We start from the raw sequence: 27,652 nt of genomic DNA, 5'->3' as shown, positions 1-27,652 counted from the left end.
GCCTTGCAAAAAGCAAACTACTTGTAGCCTGAGTGCAGCCACGAATATGGCTGTTCTACAATCAATAGTTTCTCTGCTCTTTTCTCAAGGATTCCAGCTGTCACACTTTTGTTTCTTTTGCTTGCATCTTTCAATGAACACCTTTGATTTAGCAAAATGCATTCTGAAAAGATAATATTCAGGAAAAATTGAGAGACAATGCTCTACAAATCATTCACGAGCAGAGAACTTTGTCCAAGTGTTTGTGAGTGGTTTGGTTATTGCATGGAGTTGCATCACATTTTACCCATGCTCAAATGTTTACAAGCAAAACAAATTAAAATAGGGAAGTAAGTTATTAAAACTTTAATTATTTGGGATTGAGAGAAAGCAGATATTTGAAGCGTAAAGTATTTTATAAGTGAAATTAAGAGTGAATAAAGAATAACAATTTTCCCCTAAACTGCAATAGCCTGTTGAAAGACAACAAGCAAAGGCAAGTTAGTAAACAAATAGCAAATTTGACCACAACAGACCTGTTAATTTGGAATGGACCCAAACGCATAGATAAATACACATTTATTTTCAGGCTGAATTTTCTTTTAAGTGTCCTGAGATTTTTATTAATCGCTCTGCAGGCAATATATGTGTCCCCTAAGGTTTTTCATGTACTTCCTACTATGTTTATTAGAGAATAATTACCAGCTGCCTTTTACTGGCTTGCATTTGCAGCTTTGAAGAAACGCACGCTTTCATATAGTATCAAAATGAAAACTGCAACTGTGTCTTCCAAAAGCAGTTGTTATAATTGCTTTGGAAACCTTGATCAATTTAAACTATGTAGCTGTGCTTTGAACTAATAAGAGTTAGTCTAAGCAGAAATATTCAAAGTGTGGCTCAGAGATCCAGTAAAGGTGACAAGCAGGGAAACCAGAAAAAGCTGAAAAAAAAAAAAAATCTTTAACTCCATGAAAAAGGAATTAAAGAATGAATCTTAAAATAAACATAAAGAGAAAAGATATTAAGCTCATAATCCAACACAAGTGAGCTGAAAAGAAAAAGTTGTACTATGTTTATAATCATCTGTTTTGATAAAAACACTCTGTAGTGACTGTTTAATACGCAGAGTGTATATTCAAACAATTTTTGCAAATAAAAAAGTAAATCTGTGAATTACCTTAAATGTACACTGGAAACAAAAATTAACGATAAAAAACCCAAGGTAGGAATCAGTGTTAAAACAAAGATACACCAATCTGAAACTTGTGAACTTGGTTCTCAAGTTTTTGATTTCTCCAGATCAGTTCTGCTGCACCACCACCCCCCAAATATTTTATAAATAACTATCTTGCATCACATACTGTTTAATGAGCCTTAATATTCTTCATGTATCACTGCAGGCTGAACTCTTTCCTCCAGAAAGCTGAGTACTCTCCTCTGTTGCTCTGAAATATAGGACATTTCCTATTTAAGTCTCTGAAGTTTTCCAACTTTACTTGCCCTGAAGAATCACTTGGGCTTTTTTAATAACTATGCTTTATTTATGCACTGGCCTTGGAATGATTTTGCCATGCATTCCTAAGAGATCATGTTTCTCAAGCCTAATAATTCTGCATACAAGTGCTGCTGGGCTCTCTCTGCAATCACAGCCCAGAGGCCAGCTGGCAGCAGATCAGTATTTGAACCAGTGGCCTGGTTGCAGATAGGACAGCTGGGAGTTTGGCATCCTTTTGTGACACATAGTCGTTTGAATGTTTGGGATATGACAGAACATTTATCACCCTCATCCTCCTCCTCCAGAAACATCTTTCAACTACTGCATGTTACAGCTTCTTCCTTCTATGGTAAAATAGGATTCTGGCCCCTGACAAGTTTGCCCAAAACTGAGCCTTTCAATTTCTTCTGTGCCATGCTGGCTGGATTCCTATATCTGTCACACTTGTCTCGCTTTAGCTTGCTCTTATGGATTTCCTCTATATGAATTAGTCATCACTGTTTTTATCTGTTCCCCAAATTGCTCAGACAGTACCCCAGAACCTCTCAGCTATTCTAATGATTTGAGGTATTCCAGGCAATATACTTTCTTTGACTCCTCCTTTCCTTTCAGAGACAAAAGAAAAGAGCATGCTGTTTGCATCACCTTCCTTTCCTCCCCAGGTCTAGAGGAGTGCATGATCTAGCAGTGGCTCCACTGCTTTTGCAGTTTGTCAGTTGTCTTGCAATCCAATAACCTCAAAGATCCATAAGTCAGCAGACAGCTCGTTTGGTTTGCTTCTACATGTTGTTTTATTTGCATGTTCTACCCATCCCTTCTTGGCAGTGGATTGTGCTGGACTGATTTCTGCCACTAAGCCTGACATGCTGCACAGGCAGAAGGCTCCATGTTTGTAACACAGAATTATTTATCAAGAAAATAAGTCAAAGAGGTACCGCATTTCAGCCTGAGTTCGCAGTGCTTCCATAGTCTTTGCATTGCCTGGGCTACTTCTGAAGTCCCATGCAGGTTGCTCCACTGGCATGTACATGACTTCTTGCTCAATAATCCAGGGGACAGTCTAAAGCACCCGTCACAACAAATTTCAACATGTGCTGGAAGAACTACAAATAGACAAATGATGTGCCAAGAGAGCAGCAGATGTCTTACTGGTCCAGTCAGGAGCAAATCATTCAGCATCTGCTGCAAAAGCAGCTTCAGAGATGTACTACATCTCTCAATTAGTACATATTGCAGTGTTTCCTTTTATTATCTTCTACTCTATTCCCCAGGTAAAGCAGCAGGAGGGATGAACAGCCTCTCTAGACAAACTACCATTCAAAGTATGACTTGGAAAAAGCAGTCAAAACGATGTTATTCACCCTCCAACTATTCCATTGCAAAAGATGCCTTTCAGTTGACTGTGCAACGTCAAATTGCCTCACTTGAATTGCAGAGGAGAAATTATATATGACCTTTATCCTTATGCTCAGTCTTCTCTATCCTGGAGCTTTTTAATACAATTTAGCACAATTATTTAGAATGATTTCACAGCAATATGAAGGCAACATCTTTTCTGCAATATTCTAAAAGGCATCTAAGATGTAAATTAATTTCATGGACAATAATTTCTCTGAGCTCTCAAAAGAAAACCTAAGAAAGTTCCACTGAGAAATAGATGCAACTATGCAATTACAGAACATTTTTATAGTGGGGAAAAGCAACTGAGTTTTCATGTAAACTTACCTTTGGCATCTGGCACCTTTATAGGAAAAATTTACTCTTCAGTTAATATACAGAATTTTCTAGCATTTTGGAACCATACTTTATTGAAAGAGAAGAATTTAACAACCCACACTTTTAGGGCAGACACATCATGATGCAACACACAAAGAAAATAAGCTGGTTTTACTTGAACCTGGATCTTGTGAAGTACCAAAGCCTCAAGAAGGCTATTTCCACACTGCCCAATAAAGCAAACCACAAACACACACTATATACTATTTTATTTATTTAAACAAAGTCCTCTACCCCTGTCAAATCACAACCAACTTTCACCCAAATAAAAAAGTTTAACAATGAGTAATACTGCATTACTGAATTTCAGCTGTCCTCCTACACTACTTGAACTGTACACTGCAGAAGATTTGTTTTTACAGAAAGAAAGTGGGCATTTTTGTTTCTGCTGCATATAAAAATACCTGTTTTCCTTTTTGAGTTGAAGTGTGGTTTACTCTTTTTTGTTTGGGATTTGTTTTTTTAAGATAAAATAAAATTCAAACTTGAGAAAAATACAGACAACAACTGAGGAAAAATGTCTCAAATGTGAGAAGTTCAGAAAACTCAGAAGTTGAACACAAATGCTTAGTCAACCTTAACTGTACCTATACTTATTTTTCCACCTATGCTGAGTCCATTAAGGTACATTAACTTTAATCTACAGGCTATAATCATAAGTAGTTTAGGAAAACTTCACAGATTTGTTTGTCAATAAAACTTTAAATGTTGATGTTTGGTTTTGGGTTTTTCTGAGGGGTTGGGTTGTTCATTTGTTGGGGTTTTTTAAACCAATACTATTCACAAAGTCGGGGGGGGGGGGTGTCAGTTATCGCAATCTGAAATTTAGAAATGTACAACTCAGGATTCTCATAAGAGTAATCAGCATCCCAGTACATGAGGAAGACAGAGGAAAGTAATTTACTGAGAGGAAAGTAATTCTTGAAAGGTTTACAGTATACATAAAAATAAAATTTATACAGTAATAGCTTCTGTAACCAACTGAGTATTTTGAATGAGAATAAATGATTAAATAATTAAGTAGGTACACAAGAGAGACAGTATTGATAGAAAAAAACCTTCTGGACTGAAAACACATCTATGAGCTTCTGCTTAGTCTAATTTTTCTCCCTCAAAATGGCCAGCACTCCCAACATCGGGCTTTAGAACAGGAGTTGGCTTTAACCTGACAGATGATAATGACACTTTCTTCAAAATAAAAGAAAAACAGATAAAAACATTCTTGGAGACTGACATTTTAGAGTGTGTTCCATGACTTCCAACAACATCAGCAGTTCTTCCCTACATATTTTGAAATAAAGCACCAATTTAGACTGAAAGGTCTTTCAAAATCTTCATCTTTGGTTTTGCTGCCCTTGAGTCCGTATCTTCACCCTTGCAGATGCCCAGCATTACCACAGATGGCAAACAACCAGCAGAAGTCATAAAACAAATGGACATTTTGAAACTGGATTTAGTTCTTCTAAGCTACAAGTGGAGATTAAAAAAATACTGAACACTTCACTAGTCAGTTTGCAAATGTGTACTAAATACGCTTTTTGATGGAAAAAGTCAAACCAGCAAAAACAGTTTATCTTTTCTTAAGATTTCTATAAGTCTTCAGAAAACAGATGTACACCCTGAATTAACAAAGAACATACAGATACAAACAATGCACTCATCCGCAGAAGATGGCTTTCATTAACAAGGATTACAAATTAAACATTAGCTTAGAAACTGATACTGCCGAAATTATACAGTGTAAGATATGATAGAGAATGCTCCAGGAAAAGATTTACTTTTGAGAACTGCAGAACAGACCCATGAAAGAGTAAAGAACACTTAAACTCCATCCATTTATAATTATTAAACAAGTCGTATTTGTCAGCATATCCAGCTTATTGACAGACCAAGAATTACAGTGCTTAACTGTGTTCATTACATTGGTTCTACACTGCAGCTAATTCAAAATGAGTAGCCTTAACCTTACAAACACATATCACTTAAAAAAAAGCTTTCTAGGAGCATTTAAACTTATTCATCACACAGGTAAGGACCTGCTGTGCATGCATTGTAGCCCAGGCAAGTTAAGTTAACCAGCTCTTCAATAAGGCTACTCACATTCAAAATATTCTTGCCAGGCAGAGATCAACTGCCTTCCAGATCTGCAGTAGCTCTGCCTGTTGAGAGCATGAATGTTGTTGATCCTCACGTTAGAAACCTGCCAGACATGCCTGGCACGTGCTGCCATTGCCATACATGCTCAAATCAACTGCCAGGCATGCAAACAGTTACTTTGGTGCACAATGCTGCTAATAAAACTGGTAAATTTGGTTTCACTACCAGCTACCATGGAGTCCACTGAACTACTAGGCCAATGCGGTCTAAACAATGCTGGGATGCTTCATTCGTATTTTAAAATTAACAGTTCGCTCAGGAGTCTTGGGAGGTTTGAGGGCTGTTAACTTGAAAAGGGCTGTAGAGAACAGAGTTCAAATTAGGTCTCCTCCAGGCAGACTGAGCTGGAAGAGAGATTGGGAGCCTTTGTAAGGGAGCAGCCCGAGAAAAAGGGCCCCATTCTCAAAGGAGCCAATTCATCACCTCCTACTGACTACAGTGGCAAAGCACTGCTGCTAATTAGTGTGTGTTGGGAGGGAGAACAAGTAATATTCTAAGCATGACTTTAGTCTTAGTCTTCAAACACCAAATGAGTTCTGTTCAGCAATATATTTCACACAGCATTGTCCATTACTCATAAATTAGTTATCCTCTGCGTAGTTGGTGGGTTTTGTTAATAGACAGCCAACAAGAATGGCAATTAAAGTGGAAGAAAAAGCATGCAGTGATGGGTACATGTTACAAACAAAATGCTCTCTTTGATCCTCCAGGTTGAAAAGCCTCCTGAAAAACCTTTATCTTGCAAGAAGATAAATACAATGTTTTAGAACCTTTTAGCTTATCTGATATCAGCCTTGAAACTTTTCTTAGTCAGTTTTTAATGATTCTCTATGCAATCAGTAGCACCAAAGTAGAAGCTGATTGACAAGCTACCAGTAAGCTGTTTATACAGTGGGAAAAACAGGAAAATTATAACGGCACGATATGTTTATTTAACTCCCTGTGCAAACACAACAGAATCTCTCATTACCTGCACTGCCTCAGAGCCACCTTGCAAACGTAGCAATGAAAGACGTGTTGCTTGCAGCAGCAAGGCTGCCTTCTTGCTGGCTCCGCACAGAGCATTCCACCGGACACCCACCAAGGCATGGGACATTACTGCCAGCCTCCACAAGTGCTAAGCCATATGCAAATGCTCCTTATTGTAATCATCACACAGGGTCTAACCTGGCACCGAGATTCATGGGGATCAAACCTCAAAATCATTGTTTTGAGAAGCAGTCATATAAACACCTAAAGCCTTCCCCCCACCCCCCATCAAAGTGCATTAAAATAGTTCAGTTATGTCAGCATCAAGCCAAGGAGCATAGCCTTCTTCTCTTAAATACAATTTCTTAAAGCTCACAAATGTTTTGGACTAGGTCTGTTTCTCTGCACCCACCTTAACAGGAGACAGATAGACAAATAGAAGAAAGTTTTTTCTTTTATTCTGCAGACATAATGAAAAAAAAAAAAATTTCCAAGTGAAAAAATTGGTAGAAAAAGGATCAGAACAATGGTCATAGGAATTAAGTCCTATTTCCTCAGCAAATACCTGGAACATGACTAGAATTTACTCAGCAACTGCAGGCATTTAGTATTCTTCTTCAGCCTTCCATCATAGCACCCAAATAACTTGCAAATGTGAGTTTAATCAATCACATAACACACTTGCAAAGAAAGAAAGTGTTCTGATTCCATATTTATGTGATGGACAGAGGGATGAATACCTAGGCACAGAACATCAAAAGTACTTTAACAAGTTTTGAGACTCTCAAATGACCTACCTATATGAAATCTGTGGCTGCTGGGGAATAAACACAAGTCTCCTTAGTTCTGAGCAAATGCCTGGTCCCTAAACTGATATTTGTTCCTCATGCTCTGCCCATGAAGAGTTCAGACAAGGACCCTGCTTATCTTCCTCTGCACTTCTGCTCATTTTTGCTATTGAACAATAGCTTTTGGTCACTGGGATTTTGATCCACCTCATCAAAACTCCGTGGGATTTTACTTTCTAAAGTGTTTCCTTGATCTATCTTTGTGTTTCATGATTTCAAGAGCATGATTCAGTATGTGAAAAAGAGAGAAGACCATACCTATCAGAACAGCAATATCAAACACAAGCAAAACACATTTTCACTCCTTTACTCCCGCTGTTTAATAGCTTGACTTTTGTATACCAGCATTCCACAGTTATAACATGAAGACAGCTACAGTATAATGTGATTTCTTTTAAAAGGTCATCGTTATATTAGCGGTATTTGATGCATTGTGACCACAGCATTTTTTAGAAATAAGAGTGTATCTAATATTTTTTCTATAATTTATCGGCATCAAGAAAATCTATTTAATTTTTGCTTTCAGAAGAACATCTGTAAGTGATTGGCATAACTCAAGGAACCTTCGCAGCTGCAACTTTCTTTAAGAGTAGAGCAGAAAGCCATGTTTGTCAATATGCCCAAGTAGGACTGAAAAAGAACAAAAAGAAACAAAAAAAAAAAAAACAAAACTACAAAACAGTTAATTATTGGAAGTAAATGTTTCATGATCTGTGTATGGCACCCAGAGCTGAATAGATCGTTAACTAAACTTCCAGTCAGCATTCCACATAAGCATATGTTTTCCTCATAAGTGTAAGTTTGCCAGCAGTCTCAGTGACTTAACTGGAAGTACTTATGTATATTGTGGAATAAGCAAGGCCAAGGAAACGCTATGATTTTTCTAGGGTCTGAACTTCATAATTATATACATTTCCAACAGTCCTATGCATTTTTTCCAGCTCTTACTGCTCTTAAATTTACCCTCCATATTGACTCCTCGATAGAAAGCCACTACATCTGGCAAATGCTGTTAAGGGCTACACCGAAGCTCCTACTGCCATTTAGTACAGCTCCTTCTATTTTCTGTTTATGCGTCCTTGTAGCAGCCTAAGTGAATATATTCTCAGACCTGGTTTGAGAGCATGCATAGGTCAAGGATCACACATAGCAGACGTTTCGCGTGCAGTCACCCTGGTTTTGCGAGCAAGAGAGTTTAATGGCATGAATACAGGCAGTTCCGTGCCGGTGGCCCTAGTGCCGCTGAGCAGCCCAAGGCATGTTCAATTTGCTCCTATAGATGTAGCTGTAGTGCATTAATGACAACGTGGACAAGACTTTGTGATTTCCTGTCTCTTGTCCTCACAATGTACACACCGTGCTGAGTGAACGCTGCCCGTAAATTAGCTGACAGATGGAGATCAATACACAGAGACACCAGCTAAATAAAAGCAAACCCAGTTAGAAAACACTGCAAAGATCTTGAGGGAACCCACAAAGGAGTAACATAACAGGTGCTGACAGTGACCTCATCCAGTTCAGATCCGACCCATAACCATTAAGGCCAATTTTAGTATGATGGGCTCAAAGTGACCGTCGGGGTGTAAAGGTCCATTCAGCACTAGGTTTGCAGTTACGCAGCAACAGCCTGTGGACAGGACAAAGTGCCTCCAAACAACCCTGAGAAACTTCCCAAACAAAACTCTCAAGCCTCGAGTGCCCTATTTGTGTTTATCTTTCAAAAATATATTGAATTATTTTAATATTTAATATTTTATAAAGTACTGTAAAACCAGAAAACATACTAATCTCTATTTATTTCCAGCAGTGATCTACTGAGATTCTCACTACCTGAAAACAGATGTAGGAAGATATTCCCTGCCTCAGAGGTCATATTACTTCTAGCAGTTAGAATTATCTACGAGCTGCAGGATGCTTCTGAACGTGGTGTAAATAGGATGCAATTTCAATAATGGACCTCCCCTCTCTATTCCCCTCAAATAGGCTGTTTTGAGATAGGCTCTGCATCTCATTTAAATTTAGAACAAGAGGGACATGCTGTTTGCTGAAACCTTCTGGTCAGATCTGTTTGTTTGCTTATTTCTGGTCTGTAGGTGGGCTGGTGCTTGGAGCATTTGAGCTCAAGGAAGCAGGTGGGTGCCAGGGACCTCGCTTTCCCTGCTGTACTAATTTCCAAAGACTGAAATAAACATAAAAGAAAGAAGCACAGCTCACAAAAGGTGTTCAAGCACATGAAACGAGTTCAAAAGCCTCCCAGAGGTAGAGTCTTCCTGAACAGAGAAGCTACAGTAAGTACTAAAGGAGCAATATTAATTAGATATATCTTAATAGTATCCGCTAGAAGACACTTAACAGGATGCTGGCTTTTCCTGAAATTCTCAAAGTGTGGCCAGACTGGGTAAGGAGTGACAAATGCTGGAAATTCTTTCATAGGAAAGATATTTAAAAAAAAAATCATTTTCACAGATATAGCACATAAGGCATGTGTTAAGAAAGAAGAGCTTTCCACTGAGCTTTGTTACAGTGGGAGTTGTATGCCCCCCCCGAAAACATGATTCCTCTAGAATAAAAGCAAGACAGGCAACAGAAGGTGCTGGATTTCATCCTAAAAAGCCCAGTGTCTTCCTCATTGATGCCGTTTTTCATAAGCATCTTTGCACTATTAATTATTGGTATTGATCAGACACTGTATTGATTGTGACCTAAGCTCACTTTTCATTGCTAAATAGCCCATATGTGGCTGCTGCATCATATTCTTATGAAAATCTAATACCAACTAGTGATTTTGGTATTTTGATTACTAGGGAACACAGTTTAAAGTATTTTCAGATGCACAGAGCATTCAGTAACACTCTCCCCACCATGCTGAAAAAATTTTGTGTCTACCTAAGAAACCTAACCCAAACTACCCCAAACCCCAAGTAAGCAAGCTCATTAATTAGGCCACTTTAGTGAAACACAGTCCTGCACAGCTGGGACTCAAACCTCCTGCTCGAGGCCAGCAAAAGCACAGGAGTGACCAGCCTGCATCCAGGCTGTTGTCTGCTTGCAAGAGCAACAGGTAGAAGTGCTGCTATACCTGAAGCTGAAACACAGCAATATGTTTTCAGATCACAGAGCTGGGTTAAAGGAGCTAAATACATTATACATCAAATGAGTAAATAAATCCCAAGAATTGGAATTAAGATGAGCATTAATCAGGAGGGGTTTGAGCATGGCACAAGCATGGACCAGTTCATACGAATCTTGCTAATTGCCTTTCAAAGGCCACTTTATCCTATTAAGATTATGCTCAGGAGGCTCAAGGCTTTGGGGAGCAGCAGGGAAGTCTCAAAAACCTAGTCACATTTATCATGTTTAGAAACAAATAGAAATTGATTTTTATTTATCTTATGAAGCAAAACCTCTGTTATCTTTCTCTCCTGGTATTTAATCCTTTTTTTTCCTAGCAATACAAATAATGAGACACACCAATTAAGCTGAGGGTAACCTTCTAAGCAAGGAGAGATAAATACCATGACACCAACTTCAGCAAGCAGTACATGTAATTTCTCTTGTGCACAAGCATTGGTGCAGATTACATGACAGTTTTAGACTTATTGCTGTGACCAAGCAAGGTATAAATTATGATAGGTCCACATGGATTACAGATGATTTGAAGCAAATCAAAGGCATTAACTTTAATAAGGTGCTTTGTCTCTCTTAAATGCCACTCTTACTTTCTGTTACAGCAGCCACTAAAAATCAATGATCAGAGACCTTTGCATGCAACAGCGCTGTTAACCTCTGGAACTTCAGCCAAAGGAGCCCGTGCAACCAGAGCCACAGACCCATCTTCCAGATTCCTCTCTAACACACAGCGTCTGCAATATCTCCATCAACAAGATTTACAATTAAAAAAATGTTACTAATTTTTACTTTAAAAATCAGCTCTACAAGTGTCTCCCTGAAAATTACAGTCAGGGATTGCAGTACCCTACACGTGGCTAGATGTAGCAGGACAACATGCAGAGCAGAGCTAAAGTGTACGAGACCGAAAATTAAATCAAAATGCGTATTATACGTTCAATAACATGGTGATAGTTCAATCTGAGCCTCAGCCAGCTCTCAGTAAAGTCAATGAGAGTTGTTTCACCGAAATCAAACAATGTATGACTAGGTCCTCACAGAATTATATGCAATAGTATATTCAAAATTGTAAAGATTTTCTAGTTGACATCTAAAAGCTTATTTTCCTTCTGGAATTCTGCAATGAAGCTACTGTAAAAAAAATCAATATATAATTCAGTATAGTAGAATGATTATTATAAGGGGTTACTAAATATAGCTTAAATGTTGTGAATGAAAAGAATGAAATCCCTCACGGCTTCAACCATGCTGTACTGACTTATACCAAACACACTGTTTCAGACTACAAAACTGTTCCAGATTTCAAAATGGAACACAGTAAAAGCAGTAACAGCATTATTTTGCAAAAGGGGAGTAGGGGCAGGGGAAAAAAACCCTAAATCTCAAGATAAATTTTTGTTTCGTACTGATATTAACTTAAAATTTAATTTTTCATGAAATGTGCCAGGACAAGGTAAGAAAGCATTTAACTCAGTTTGCCAATCTTACTTTCAGGCTGGCACAGTTATTGGTAATATCCATCACAATTCTTTGTCTTCTGGCTGGCAGGAATATCTGAGCAAGTGCTGACTCACACCTCAACACCTCCCTGTCAAAGTTAATCTGAAATTGATTTTACTTTCCAAAGGTAAAACAGAACTGCATGAAGTCAGCTACAAATGGCATTCACAGATCAGTGTTCAGCACTTTTTATAATTCCTGTAAGATTTCAAGGAGTTTTCTACCAAACCCTTGGAAGCTTCAGATCAAAATAGTCAATGATATTTCTATCTTTCTTTGGGGGGGGAAAACATTGTATGCTTTCCCCCACTTTGTTCCTGTTCCTGTAATCCTTCTAATTAGATTGTTTTAGCACAAAATTGGGAGAGAAGTACACAAAACAGTATTTGTATTCATTACTGAACATCAGACTTTGCAGAGTTCAGTTTTGACAGTAGGACAACCAGCAAACACCATTGCTAGTTTCAGAAAATGAGATTTAAGATCAGCTTTGTTTGAAGAAAACAAGATCCTGCTATTCAAAAATTCTTCTTTAAAGATAATTTTTTAATCCTTGTTTCATTCCCTTCTATGAAGGGAAGATTTCTCCATTGGTTTCCTATCTGAGCTCTGTGAAACAAATACAGTTGAGGAAGTACGTGCTTGCTGAATCCACTGATCTCATGGAAATCGGCCCTTGTCACTTCAAGTTGAGGTCTTAAGCTTTGTTCTGAAAAACACATGAAATATCAACCATTCATGTCTCCTGCTGGCATGCAAGACAGCAAGCCCAGGTAACACAGCTACATAATCTCCTTTGCTTTTAATAACACTGCTTTTAATATAGTAAGCCAGATGGCAAATAAATCAGAGTATGGCTTTCCTATAATCTATTCATAAACAAGGAGCGGATGATGTACAAAGGAAGAGATGTTCAGGATCCTTCAAGGGCATCCATGTTGCTTTCCTCATTTCATAGCAACATCTAAGTTATTAATTTCTCTGCAAAATTTCTATTGTCATTTATCATCAATAATGATCACTTTAGGGCATTCCAGAGAGGAAATGCAGTCTTGTGTTCTACGGGAATCAATTTACTGACATCATTAGAGCTGTGGAAATAATTTATTTTTGTTTCAGCTGCCAAGCAGGAGGTGTTGAGGCAAAGGGTTCCACCAGAATCAAATTCAAAAGAAAAATCATTGTCTTGCCAAAATGAAAAGAACTCAACCAACCAAAAGTTGCTCAACGCAACAGAAAACATTCCTCTTGACAAGCAAAGGTTGGATTATTAGCAAGTGTAGGAAAAAGTAGTAAGGTTCCAGAACTACCAAGCTATAAGTTGGAGGAGTAAAAGCCATGATGTTCTTCCTGTACTGCTCCAGTATTCCGCCAGGATCTGGAAGGCTCCAGTTCAGCTGCTCTGCTTGCTCAAAGCTACTGCAGCCTGTACTATCCCCTCTAGTTTTTAGAAAACTCTCCTAATCAGCAAGCTGTGTCAGTCCCTTTTGTTGGAGCCACTTCAGGTGTATCCAATTAATCGTTGCAGGGAAAGAGAAAAAAGCAAATCACAGGAACAATACTCTAGCATGTGGCTTGAAAAATCCAGAGAACAAGGCACTTTTTCCTCTGCTTCCTGCTGAAACTGATGTTTAAATGTTTCTACATACTTTGAAATCATTATATTCAAATATTCACCTACACACATCACAAGCGGGTTCCAGTTCCAGCTCTCTGAATACTTATTAAAATACCTATACAAATACTTATTTTAAAATCACTAATGCTTCACATATTTTATAATTTTTTTTAAAAGCATTAAGAACAGTGTAAGCACTCAGGTGAGCAGGGATCGAAACAACAGCCACCTCCACTCATGTAGAAATGGGCAAGCTACCAGACTACGGAGTCACTCGTTTAATCCACATGTAATTAATCCCTTTAAAGTATAACAGTTTCAACAGAAGGAAGAGGCAACAGAAGGGTAGAGCAGGGGCATATGTGCATGGTTAAAAGACTTCACTCTCCTGGGTATATGGCACATGTAGATCCAAGCAAAACCTCTGTTCCTCAGTGAAGCCTAAATGAGAAAACACCATGTGGCACATAAGATCTTAAACACTGCCACAACGACTCTCAAAGACTGTTACAGAGATGACAGGACAGGAAGAGAGGCAGAGGTTTGCTGTCTAGTATGTTGTATTTGCCTGAATCTTGCTTTGAGGGCTCTATCCAGGCTTTGTTGGGTTTTTTTGTTTGGTTTGGTGGGGTTTTGATTGATTTTTGTGAGTGGGTTTTTTGGGGTTTTTGTTTGGTTTGTCTTTTTTTTGGGGGGGGGAGCTGTGGTGGGGTTTTGTCGTGTTGTTGTTTTGGGGTTTGTTTTTTTTTAAACCCAGAAAGGCAGGAGGTGCCATTCTTGCTTCTGCATATCACTACCCTGCTACCCAGTTGAGCCCCATCTGCAGCTGGCTCGGTGTGTGCCATCACACTTACTGCATCCCACACTTACCCAGCTCCTGGAGGCTGCTGTGTGCAGGCCACGCAATGCGTGCAACGCCTGGGTACCTTCTAATATTCTTTTGGTCTAAATAAGCTCTTTAATGGATCTTTGTGGGCACTGTCTCTATGGTCTTGATGGAAACAAGCAATCAAGATTTCATCTCTAGTGAGACTGGCTCTCTCCCACCGTTACTAAACTGGCAATAATCTATTAAACTCGCGCAGATACTTTCACAGAGGACAAACCAAAAGCAAGGGCTGCTACTGGGTTTTCTAAACCTGCAGCTCTCTAGCAGGAAGACTGTCTTATAGAACTGCATTAGAAACCCGCATAAATACTAAAGTTAGGTGCAGAAAAAATTCTATGACTTACCTGTGAGCTACCATTTCCAATCTGGTCCCATTAAGCCTAGCCTTTAATCTTACTTAACAAATATTTGTATCCTTATTAAACTTCTAAGTCTGTCAGTTCTCATGTGGGCGATGCCAGCTGTTCCAGCGAGGACTGTTCCCCAGCAGCCTCCCTCGGCAGGGGCCCTGCCAGCAGCCCGACCTCCTGAGGCTCTCACCTATGCACTGCAGGCAGCGGGGGTGCAGCATCTTCTCCACCTTTTGTCAGTGCTCATCCCTATCCAGAGCTCCATTATATTTAAGAGAACATTAAGAGAACATAAAAAAGACCAGTCTAGGTTTGTTCGTTCAGTAACCTAAAATCCAGTAGCACTTGCAGCTAGGAGGAATGAGAGTTTTGGCACAGACTTATGCAGGAAATCCAACCTTCAGCAGAAACAGCATTCATCCGTGGAAGTAGAACATCTTGCTGTATTTGTGGTTTTGAGCATAATCACTCCAAATCATCTGTTTCAGCACAGAAAACACATGTGCTAGGAAACTTTATGCCTTTTCTTTTGCACAGCTGCACAGCCACCTTACAGTTCTGCAGCCTTTCCCAAAAGGCTATAATGGCAAATTTCCATACAGAGTGTGGAGGGAACTTAATTTAAGTTACTGCTTAAATATCTTGCTAAATCAGGATCTAAAGCATAGCTATGGAAGAAGTTAAGTCAAATTTGTCCAGCAGTCATTCATTGTACAAGTAATTTAATTTCAATTAATTATCAGCACGAACAGTGGTTAGTATCATACAATTCTGGGAAATGACGCTGACTTATAAAAACAGTAGTAAGTAGTCAATGCCTAATATTTCCAGAAGCACTAATAGATTTATTATGTAGGTGTTAAAGCTTCTATAGTTTAGTTCCTTCCAGCTTTATTGGAGAAGCTATTAAAGATAGTGTCTCAAAGAATAAAGGTAAAGTGCCAGAAATAATAGTACCATTTTAAATAAAGTTTCTTATTTTGATTTACAGTCGACAGAAGCTGCTGTTATATTATGCCAAAAAGCTTCTACCTACCTGTATAAGATCTGACATTTCTCAGAAGAAACACCAAATCTTACAGAACACTTGGAGCATTGCATTTACTTATTAATCAGAAGAGTGAACTGATTGGCTCTGTTATTAAAGATAATTTTAGACTATTTCCTGTATCACAAACCTAACTTTTAAAAATTTAAATGAAATGAGCTCTTCGGTTGCAAATTACGCTGTATAACTCCCACAACACTACTTTAATTTCTCTAGAAAAAAATTGCAAAATCACTATTTCCTATTTTCTTCTATGTCACACTTGAGTTGTTTCTCCACAAACACAAGCCAGGCTGAATACCACTTTTGTCTAGAAGAGCCAAGATTAAAAACAAAGAGAAACACCAAAAAAAAAAAACCAACCCCAAAGCAATAGCAAGTAGACAACCAAACACAGATTCTTAGGCAACTGAGTTCACGGCCTTTCTTTCAGCCACAATGAATCCCTGGGAAGCTCCCTGATCACAACACGCAATAGCTGCCTTCCTACCCCCCATATCATTTGTTTGCATTCAACATCATGTTTGAACACAAACTCATACAGAGGAATTAAAGAAATGCCCTTGTGCTTCTGTCAGGCCTGCCTGGCCTTCAGGTCCAAGGAGACTCTTTGATCAACAGAGACACAGCTGAGCATTGCCCACCGGAAGAGAGGAGCCATTCTGCTGCCAATATCTCATCCCCTCCTTCCTCAAACACCAAGACATCAGAGGAAGCCTCTCCTTGGATGCAAACAGAGAAATTATTGGAGTTGTGCTGTTCCCCACAGCAATACAGACATGCTACTCCGTGTGTGACAGGTCTTCAAGACAACTTTTAACCTTAAACAAGCCTGTGAACCATTGGGTTGGCGAAAGTTTGAGTCCCAAAATATTGCATTCACAGAAACTGATATACATTTACTTTTTTTTCTTTCCCCCAGTATTATCTGGCATATAGCATGTGTCGCAGAGATAGGTGCATCTTACTAACAGCAGCTATCCGTAAAACAATGTGTTGTGAAACATGACATCAGTAGTACAATTAAACAATAGATTTGGGCAGCTAATGCTTCACCAGCAAAACAAGGGTGACACAGGCAACAAAACCAAAAGTGTTTTAGGTCACACGAAAGTAACTTATAACTTTGGCATTCAAACATCTTTAAATCTGCCTTTTTGTATTATGGGACATAAAAAGAGTTTGTTTAAAGTATGCTTATGTTTACAGCTTCAATTCACTTTCAGGAAAAAAGGGTAAAATTGATTAAGTTATGCTTTGAATGATATCAAAGTCAATGGAAGATCTGGAGCACACTCTCAATCACTTTTCCATGATGACAGAACTACAAGTTATTGGGAGCTGCCACAACATGACTCGGGGACTAATTTAGCCAGAACTAACCCAAAAATGCATTGGTATTTGTGACCATTTATGGTGCTGTACACAGCTGGAAGCCGATACTGTTACCTATTTCATGTTCCAGCTATGCCGTTGTATTGACATTCCCATGCAGCTTGGGGATAGACTGTCCTACTCCATTCCTCCTCCTCAGCCCCACCTCATTCTTCTGCGACTCTCAGCAGGAGAAAGGAACCCTTGGACCAGGGTACAGTTCACAACAGCTGACTGCTGTGAGTACTTCCCCCTCCAGGGAACAGAGCAAGGGAGAGAAGACAGAACAGTGACAAGAAGAGACTCAAAGAGAAAAAGTGGACACCAGAAGTTTCCTGAGTTGACTCTTCTGGGGAAAGAAACAGACTCTGTTGTTTTGGTTTTTTACACATCAATATTTCCCATATGGTTTGGATAGTATCCTTTAATCTAAGCCTTGCAGCAGGACTGCAGGCCCGAGGCACAATAAATCCATGAAGAGATTCTTCTGCCAACTGTGCAGCATTTTTATATGAGGACTAGAAGAAGGATACAGGGAACCAGACACATCAACATCACTTTTGTGTCCTCACTACCCTGTTTCTATGATTTTCCAAAAGTAAAATCATTATATGCACATTTTATTTTCATAACTCCCTGAATTCTGCCCTCCATTGTATTTATTCGTTGAAGTTATATTTTTGTATAGGTTGGTGTTAATGGTTTATAAAGGTCAAATTATAGTGGTCTCCCTACTGTTTTATTGGAGGAGTTGAGAGCTGGCACGGTAATTAAAATTCCAGCTAAATAAACCCTGCAGGAGACCAATTTGTAACCAGGAAATTTGGTTTTCTAGCAAACCAGAGCACATTTTCTGTTGCCACTAGTTCACTGCCACACAAAAGGAGGTAAACAAAACCCACAGGCCTGAATGCATTTACATAAGCAATGTTTCTTATCAGTATGGTTAGTAGTGAATATAAATATATACTCGTTATAGAATATATTATAAATAAAATTAAAATAAAACACACAACCCTTTCCCACAACCCGCTTTTCAGTATTTTGGCAAAAATTGCAAGACAGGACAACTCAGTTTATACATGAACCTGGGTCTAGCCGAAGTGTTCGCACCAGTGTTGATAAGGGATAAAAGAGATTTACAATTTGCCCTTCAGTAAAATAAACCTGAACTGCTGGCTGCAGAATGGTCCCATGCATCGATTAGATCATCCTTTATTTCAGTCTAACCTGCATTTAAGTTCTGGTGCTTGGTAGCAAGTGTTTCAAAAGTGTCAAAGACATACCAATGCTGGCTACAACTTTAGCATTGAATTTCTCTTTTGCTATCAACTACCTGTAAGCTGCTCCAGTGTTGCCCCTGTTTTGCTGCCTTCTTTAAAGGCCCCTCAGTTCTGCTTCAGTTCTTTCCACAGCAGAGACAAAGAGAACAATGCACAGAATTATTTTTTTTTTATTTTTTTCCCCGAGAAAGGAAACAAATCAAAGCTAGTATTGAAAGTGCAGCTCCTGTCTAAAAAGCAGCATCCCAGATCACTATAGGAATCATCTTTTAGGCCTTCCCAGGGCTCTTGATTTTAAAAACAATTCTTTAGTAAAGGAATTTCAGATTTCTGTCAAAGATAATCCCTTTCAGTCAGGCTTTCTTTAGCCATTTTCTTATACAGCAAATCCTAGCACTCGCCAGGGTTGATATTTTTTCAGGGATTATAAAACACACAACACAAACATTTTAGCTAATATTCACATCACAGAACACGGCATGCACTTACTCCACTATCTACAGCTTCACTTGCCTGCCCAAGAAGCAGTAGGTACGAGGCACACAAATACACACAAAGTCGTTCCAAAATGACAAGTGTTTTCAGAATCAATTCATAAAAAGTTGCTCTTTCTTTCACTTCTCTAGAGGAAAGAATTTAGGTGGATAAACTGAACAGAGACAAAAGACAAAATCAAGAATGCTAGTCTCCAGCTAGAAATGAGCACTCAGTCTAACAGATTTCAGAAAGACTTCATGAGTTTACTGCTAGTGTTACTCAAAGAAAGACTGAGAGATCACATGCCACAAGAAAGTATGTAAAAAGGAGATGTGTCCATTAAAGTAGACAATAGCTGATGCATAGACACGGATTGCTTTGTCCAGGAAAGACTGCTTTAAATAAGTAAAAGGAAAGAAAAGCTGCAAGTTGAAGCACAACCATAATTACATCAGAAAAGCTAGAATTTGATTTGGATTAGCAGAGAGAAAGAACTAATTGTGAGCTACAATTATTTTCAAGAATATTTGCATGCTTTAAGATATCATTAACTTAAATGAGATTCTATGTTTAAAGGAAGATTTAACCTCACATACTCCCATTAATTCTTGCTAAATGTCCACATGCACTTTGAAATGCAATGGAAAAGGTTAGCTAGCCATGATTCTTTTGAACAGTGCTTTCCTAAGATCCTCAAATTAAAAGTTCTGACAGAACTGCAGTCTGTGAAAATACAAAGCTATGAACTACAGAAACGCATTAACGTCTCGACATGTAGTAATTCGTGTTGCATCACTTCGTCAGATATGAACAGCTTCCTCCTGACAAAGCTGGGCTGATGCTGTAGCCGTTTGAGCACAACCCCAGCTCTAAACTATAACCAGAAATTGTGTCCCTACCCCGCATTTCCTCAGGAAGATGACCCTGTTAAATTTTGTCAGCCATAAGTGACTAGTGTCAGATCACTTGCTTGCCGAGTTTGTCCAAAGCCGAGTTACCTACTTTCTTTTAGAGACAGATTTTGACCTTCCAGTGTGTTTATATACTTGCAGAGAATGAGGCTGCCTCTTGGCCTGCATTGTTAATCAGTTAGGGAGTAATAGCTGAGTTAATCTGATTCTTTGCTCTGGAATTGCCAACCGGAATCTAACAGACGAGTTTTTCACTGAAGCACCTGGGGACATTATTAATATAAGGTTTGCACTGCACTGAGCAAGAGACCCGTCCTGCTAGTACTGAGCAGTTAGTCATTGATTTAAGCTATTAGAAGAACAGCTGGCATGCTTCAGCCAACCAAAGCTACATGTATTTCAAAAAAAGTATTATCTGCGAAACATTATGGCTCTTGGAAAGTCTCCAAAAACAAATCAAATCTCAAACCAAGTTATCTGCTACTTTTATCTTTGTAAATCCAGACCAATCCATTAACAGAGCATTCACTGCAAAGATCCTCATCCACTTTTTTTTTTTTAAACCCTGGGTTGCACTGCTTTTCTCAACAAAACAGACAAGACACTGAGTTTAGATCTTGATTCCCTCCAACTTGCAATTATCGTGGCAAGAGGAGGTTTCACCAACACGTTTGGCTTTCTCTCCATCACTCTACAAGAGTTGACTACATCCCTGAGAGATGACAACTTAGCCCTGAAGATGTTTTTCAGAGACTAAATAGTTCTTTCACATTGTTCATTCTAATGTCCTACCTTTTCAAAAGCTAATTTAATTAAATGTATATGCATAAAAGTCAGACAGTCTATTTTAAACTCATTTCTCCTTTGGTCCTGTTGATAAGCTGATATGCACTGTTTGGAAGACAACCTGGCATTCAATAACTATTTTTTCCTGTTTTGTTTTGATTTAATCGTGTGTGAGGGCAGTTTAACAGATGATATGATATCCTGTTATGTCGCAACACCAGCCTGCATATGTCTATTCAGAGACACATCTGAGGTGTTTCATATTACTTAGTCACAGTACATATTTGCAACATGCATGCAGATCACTGTCTCCCTCTTTGTAAGAGCTAGACATCAAACTTCAATTAAAAAGCAACGCCTTAGGTACTTAACTGCACAAGGATCTTCCCTTTGAAGATACTTCTCACTCTGCCTCCATGAACATGCTGTAAAGTTCCCAATCTCCCACTTTAAAAATTCCACAATTCTGCAATCATTTTGTCTACCCCTAGATATTTCCTAGAATTTTAGTAATATTTTTGTTCTATACATGGGAAGTGCACATTAAGATATATTTTAAAGTATAGAAAGCATTCTGCTATCTGGGTAGAGAAGTCGAGAGACATTTCTGTAGAATCTGCTACCACATGCCAAACACAGGAACAGAGTCATTTTTCAACTTTTTCTAGAGAATGCATTTCTTAACATAGCGAGTGATTTATGTGAAATGAAAGCCATTTTAAGATGTCTGTAGAATCCAAAATGAATTAAAGACTTCTTTATTTTGAAAAGCCACAACTATGTTTCAACAAGGATGCGCTACAGGTATGTACTCCTGAATAGGTAAAAACTCCATAGTTATCTAGCTATTACCTGAAAGTCTAGAAAATTTTCCCTGTAAGAAATTGCTAAGCCAAAAATCTTACCTACTTGAACATGTTCTTTAGCAGGCTACAACAACCACCTGTAGTACCAGTTACCCAAAACCTTCAATATTCAGCATGAAGAGACATCAGTAGCATGTAAACCTCATGTTAAAACTCTGCAGAGGGTTTGGCATAATATAGTATGTTGAATTAGGCTGCCACATTGGCTTTACACAAGCTGCAGAAAAAGTGAATCAGGGGGAGATGAATCAAGCGTGTGTCATAACACACACTGTATGGATCAGAATAAACAAGAGGGTAACAGCAGTAATATTGATAGCATGAAACAGTCACAGAAAGAGGCCATCTGTACGGTGAAATGGCATGGTAATCAGTGGGAAGAGTGGATGTGATAAATCACAAATCTCGTAAACATCATCCGAGGATCAATAGGAAACATTTTGATGTGAGTGTGATTGGCACCATGATCCAGGTACACACATGATATTGTAATAGTAGGAATGGTCTTCTCTGATCTTTCCACAGGCATTATTCAGTTTGAACAAAGGAAATCTTGCTGGAGGCTACAGCTTTGCTAGACAACAGAAGACCTGCCTTTAAGCATTAACGATAAGCAGACTAATATTTTTCCCATCATATGAGTAAACAAAGATTTTCAATATGGTTGAACAGGAAAGTCTTTGTTAAAATCCACAGAATAAAAGACTACCCAAATGAGGACAGACAAAGCCCTGGTCTTGAAGCAGCCCAAGCTCTGAAACATGCAATCTATCACGTAAGAGACAGAAGAGGTCAGCCATTAATTAACATTCAAATTAAAGCTTTTCAAGTAAGGGTCAAAACTTCCTTTGTTTTGACATTTAAATCACTGGCAATGTATTCCCCAGTTTAGTATGCACAACACATCACCTAACGCTTTTATGTTAATTGCCTCAATTTTTCAAGTGCACTGTTTGATTCATTGTCAATTAAAAATACCCCCAAAAGCCAAGACTCATGTATGTTAAGTATAAACATGATTAATGAAACACAATTACGTTTCCCCATTTGATGAGTCTGATTAGGAACTTTCTATCAGCCTGGCATGACGGAGCACTGTCACTACCAGTGACCTGTCAGCCTTGCCAAAGACAAGCTTTCTGATGGGGAAGCATTTCACAGCCACAAATGTTTCAGAAAGGTGTGAAACCTGTAATTAAATGCCATCAATTATCATTATCAAGAATGTAGCAATCTTTATGATCTTCTCCATTTGATTGCAGAAGACGGTCCTAGGTCTAAGCTAAAAGAACTATAAGGAAGAAAGACCCAGTAATGCAGACGCTTGTTAAACAATAACTGTGTGGACAGACCTTCTAGTTATTTCCAGAAAGTGACTTTATGAATCCTCTCCCACTACATCAGAGGAGCATCTGGTTTAAGAAAACTGCACTCAGGGAGAAGAACTGGGCAGACCAAGTTAGGAGAGCAATGCCTGATTCTGTCTGTTGTCATAGAAAACACAATTTCTAAGGAGATAAAGGGGTTGGATAAGAAAAAAAAACAAAGTCAAAATTAGGAAAAACAAATGACAAAATTAGGAAAATAAAATGGTCTAAGTCTGGAGGTTGCTGTTAAATGAGATGCAGTGGTAAACTAAAAAAGCAGCCTGAGCACAATGAGATAAAAGTTAAGAAATAGCAACAGGATTCCAGTGAAACCAGTGGGAAGGAGGGTGTAACTGTTATGGCTTTGATAAGAATTGGTACAAATCAGAATAAGTAATAAGATAAAATTCTGTGCCCTCAGTTCAGGCTTCTCTTCCTTCTCCCCATCAGTAAATGTAAAATATAATTAACATTGCTGTATGTAGAAGTAATAAGTACATAAGAACCAGCCATAACGTATATTTAACTACAAGGGAGATACTAGCAATGAAATGTATGGTAGGTCCTTGTTTAAACTAAAAAATAAAAAAGAAAAACTGTTTTATTGCACTTCAGAAGAGAATTAAGAACCTCCTTGGCTTATCGATGGCTACAAAAACAATCACTGCTATACGCCTGCTTTGCATATTCGCTCTATTAATTTACATAGCCCTGGTAAGCCTCACATTGCAATGCGACTGCTAAATTACACTGCTCTTGGGTAATGGGTATAAAAAGATGCAAGAGCATGCAAAGCGTATTCAAACAGACAATTAAACATATCAATTCTGTTGACAGCTAAAATGAAGAAAGTGTGCAGAGGTTTCATGCTGCTGCATGAAGGACACACTCTTTACGAGTGATTGAATTAACTAGAATCATGCATCGACAGTCTTTGTCGAACATTACGTATTAGGCCAATTTAGTCTCTGCTTATTAAAATAATTTAATTCCAAAGATTGTTCCCAGGCATTTCTAAGTCTCCTCCTGCTCTTCACTCCTCCTCACACGGATGATGGTGTCTTATGACGCTAGTTTCACACCAGTGCAATTTGCTGGGTCACTGCAGAGCAGCCCAGTCAACTTTGGCTTAACCAACTCATCCTTTAGGTGTTTGGGAGGACAGGAACAAATCAGCAGATCTGGCTAGACGTGCTACAGCCTCAAAGTTCTGAAGCAGCCAAAGAACACAACAAAGCTTATTTTTATCCAGCTTAACACTAACTTCTTAATATTGCTTTTCTTCACATAGGTTTTCAACTTCGCATGCTTATTAAATCTATTGTACTTCCTATATTCTAAGAATTTCTACTTTTAACCATGTAGGAATGTGTTTGTCAACTCTTTAAAGTAAGAAATTCAAAGAAAACAAAATTGCCTAAAGAAATCAGAAGTTTGAAACCTCTCTTCTAAACCGAATAGCAGTCTCACATCTATGTGATTAGCATTACTACTTATGATCTAAGTTTCCTCTGAAAATGCAACTCAGACCAAGTCACTTACCAAAATCCTTAGACTAAAAATGTTATCCTAAAGGTTTATTTTAGCACCTGTAAAAGGCTGAATGACTTAAGTTTAAGAGAGCCATTTTGATAGACTCTGGCAACTAATTCTGACATTTCATTTTGAAAAGTTATTGCTATTTTAAAATGAGTGTGCACAGATTACACCTTCATCCAAACATGCATAACGGTGAAAATATATCAACATGTAGCAGTAATATCTGGAGGGAACTGAGATGGGAAATGTGTACAGTTAATGAGTAATACTGCTTTGCATTTCTCAGTTTCACCAAACTATCACGGTGTATCACATTGTAGAATCTAGATAGTGTACACAGATGCTGTCTCATGCTACATAACTAGAAGAATTCCTGGTTCAACAACAAGCAACCAAGCACGACAAAGAAACTATCAGTAACGTGTATCACATGTGAAAGTGCTGGCATGAAAAACACTTAGTATCTTTAAGTCTTCAAAATTGTTGACCATTAGTTAAGGTACTACTTTAGTTCAACAGTCTTGAAGTCCCAAAGCCACAGAGCTGAATGAACAAGTTGTGACACTTGCTCACTAAGGTATTTGTATGAACACCAGGACTGAAAGACATTTAAACTTCCTTCAGTTTAATGCTTTGAATATACAGTGCCAGACTGGATTTTTTAAGGTGACAACTGGTCATTGGCAATATTACTAATACCCCAGTTGTAAAACACATGTAGTAACAATTTGCTAGCGCTGACTATCACAAGCTTCATCCAGCTCCCTCTGAATTCTATGTAATGACTTAGACTTGCATTGCCTTTGAATGAAACTTCTAAGATAAGCTTCTAAATCTGAGTTGCAGAGATGTATTAATAGTGAACTGTTGATAGGCAAGCCCTGATTTCCAAGATTGTAGGAAAGAGTATAAAAAAAAAATAATTCAGAGTAACTTAACTTTCTGAAAAGGGGGTGATTAAGTTTTCACAATATTCAGACTGTCCTAAATGAGCACATATAGCATTTTGCCATTTCTAATACATGGAACAGAGTAAAGTCTGTAGAGATACAGGATTAATGCAAGTGAACTCAGAAGGAATCACGGCAATATTCAAAGTCCTAGGTACAATAAAAAGGCTTTATAATAAATGACAGGAGTGATATGAATACATAAGCAATTCTGATTTTTGCACAATAGTAATATATGAAAAATAACATACAGTTCAAAACTGGCTGGTCCTCCATGAATTTAAATGGCTGTTCAATATAAAAAACTTTTTGCTGGAATCCAGGGACACATTCTAAATCTTCTGCAAATGCAAGCAGCAGAACCTGAGGAAAGAAAAGAGGAAACGGACTTTTAACATCCACTCATTCATCCATCATGTTGGCTTCTGGGAATGATACTGGGTTTAGGCTCAGTGCTCATAAACGAACACGTTTGGCTTCATTCTCATAAAACAAAATATCCATCACGCTACACTTCCCCTTCAAATCTTGCTAAACTACTTTTTATGTAAGGTTTATTGCTTTTATATATGTAGGCTGGCAAGGAAATTACAAAATAGTAGCTTTCAAGGTTAAGTTCGGTTCAGATTATCAATAAAGGATATTATTGTTCTTTGTGAAAACGTAAGATGTAATATTGCTCCTAAAAATCACAGATTAATACAGATAAGCTTAAATATAAGCTTAAAGTAAGTACTTTCAAGTTGATTTAAAGAATTAATAGATTAGGGCCTGCAAACCTAATTTCACAAAGTAGATCACCAAGTTACAGAAAGAATTATTTATTCAAGGGTGAAGTTTCACATTACAAAAGTTTCCTTCATAAAAACTTCTTCACTAACAAATGTAAACTGTTGCCTTCCCCCCTGCCCCCGAGCCATAGTTTGATCATTTTTCCTGTAATCAGGATCTTGTTTACCCCAAGGGAAGACTGAAAATAAAATGTGGGCACCACAGTGCAGGTGGATCTTAAGGTTAAAGTTGAATATAGTTTGTGTCACCACAGGAACATCTTAGCAATGAAGGAAGCTTAAAAGCAAAATAAAATTGGTTGGAAATAGCTATGATGATAATCTCAGTCTCTGAAGGTTTGTGTTCTATCCCTGAATAGAGACAACAACCTGAAAGGCTGTTTTTCTTGTCAGCTTTTAGATGAGAGCTTTGGGGTAAGGATGTCCAAGAAAGAGGCAGCAAGAGAAAAAAATTACTTTAAAGTTTAAAAGGTTAAAGAGGGAGGCAAAAGGAGGCAACTTCAAGAGCAGGAAGACAAATCTGTATTTTTCAACCTATATCTCTGTAAACACATTTTCAAAAGTACTTTCTGCTCCAGAACCTCCAAAGGTGTTTCTCAAGAGCTGCCTTTCAGCTGGTGTACAGAGTACTCTGATTTCAAAGTTATTATGGCCAATGTGCTGCTTATTGGACAGCCGAAGAAAATCAAGTAGAGAGGGCACACGTAGTGACCAGAAGAAAATGGTCAAACAGTGGTTCTGAATGACATTCGCTCTAAAATTCAAGTGGCTCTGCACAAATGAGTCTATTTCCTCAAGACATCCTCAACACATGACTACAATTTTGCAAATAAAGATCTTCAGCTGTGAAGTGAGGACATTTTCTCCCCGTACCACACAGATGAATGCTTAAGGCTCCTTTCTCCTTCACCAGCTCAGGTGACAAACTGCACTCACTTCCCCCAACCCAATAGCAGCATCTCACACATTTCTCAGTTCTACCTCCACCACATTATCATCTAGGTATGCTGATCCTGATCCTAGAGATGTCCTGTAGAATTTTAACATCTACATGTTTCCCTCTTAACCACCACTCACAGTCCATTCACTAAGTCAGAGCAATACATTATCTGCTCCCTCCCTTCATACACTTCACACTCACTATAAGTTTAATGTGATCCCATTTATAAAAAACAAATGCAGCAATACCCCACCTGGTCTGCATTAGCTGTTATTGAAACCAACTGCTGGATCGTTTGTTTCTTGTCACTATTAGCTATAAAAGCTTGGCTAGAAGTGCTAGCAGGCTGTGAGAAACCACCAGAATATTTCATGACAGTTAAGCTGGTGGTAGTCAAATGCAGCAGATGGGCACAGATTTGCCTTCCATTCTGACCTGCTGTAAGTTTGTCCCTTTGAAGGATTATCCAGGAAAGAGGAGAAAGACAAAGTAATACACCAAGCAAAGTACAATACACTTGACTACTATTCACTTAGTATACTTATATGTCCACGTAAGTCCTACCTTTCTTAAAAAACACCCTGCCTAATCCCTCATTTAAATATTGACG

At 38.4% G+C, this 27,652-nt stretch overlaps 1 protein-coding gene across 1 annotated transcript in view; it reads right to left on the bottom strand.

Moving 5' to 3' along the window:
- Positions 1-27,415, bottom strand: part of CDH13 (cadherin 13) — a 398,743-nt gene extending 371,328 nt beyond the window's left edge. Inside the window, exons 1-2 of the mRNA XM_086468834.1 lie at positions 27,296-27,415; positions 25,563-25,674 (exon numbers count right to left, since the gene is read on the bottom strand). Of these exons, the coding sequence (XP_086324960.1) occupies positions 25,563-25,674; positions 27,296-27,415 (232 nt within the window). The remainder of the gene's footprint in view (positions 1-25,562; positions 25,675-27,295) is intronic.
- Positions 27,416-27,652: the final 237 nt, after the last annotated feature.

The sequence above is a fragment of the Leptosomus discolor genome, chromosome 8 (genome assembly GCF_034619465.1).
Source record: "Leptosomus discolor isolate bLepDis1 chromosome 8, bLepDis1.hap2, whole genome shotgun sequence".
Taxonomy (NCBI): Eukaryota; Metazoa; Chordata; class Aves; order Leptosomiformes; family Leptosomidae; genus Leptosomus; species Leptosomus discolor.
Note: the sequence above shows the minus strand (reverse complement) of the source record. Positions and strands in the feature narration are given on the sequence as shown.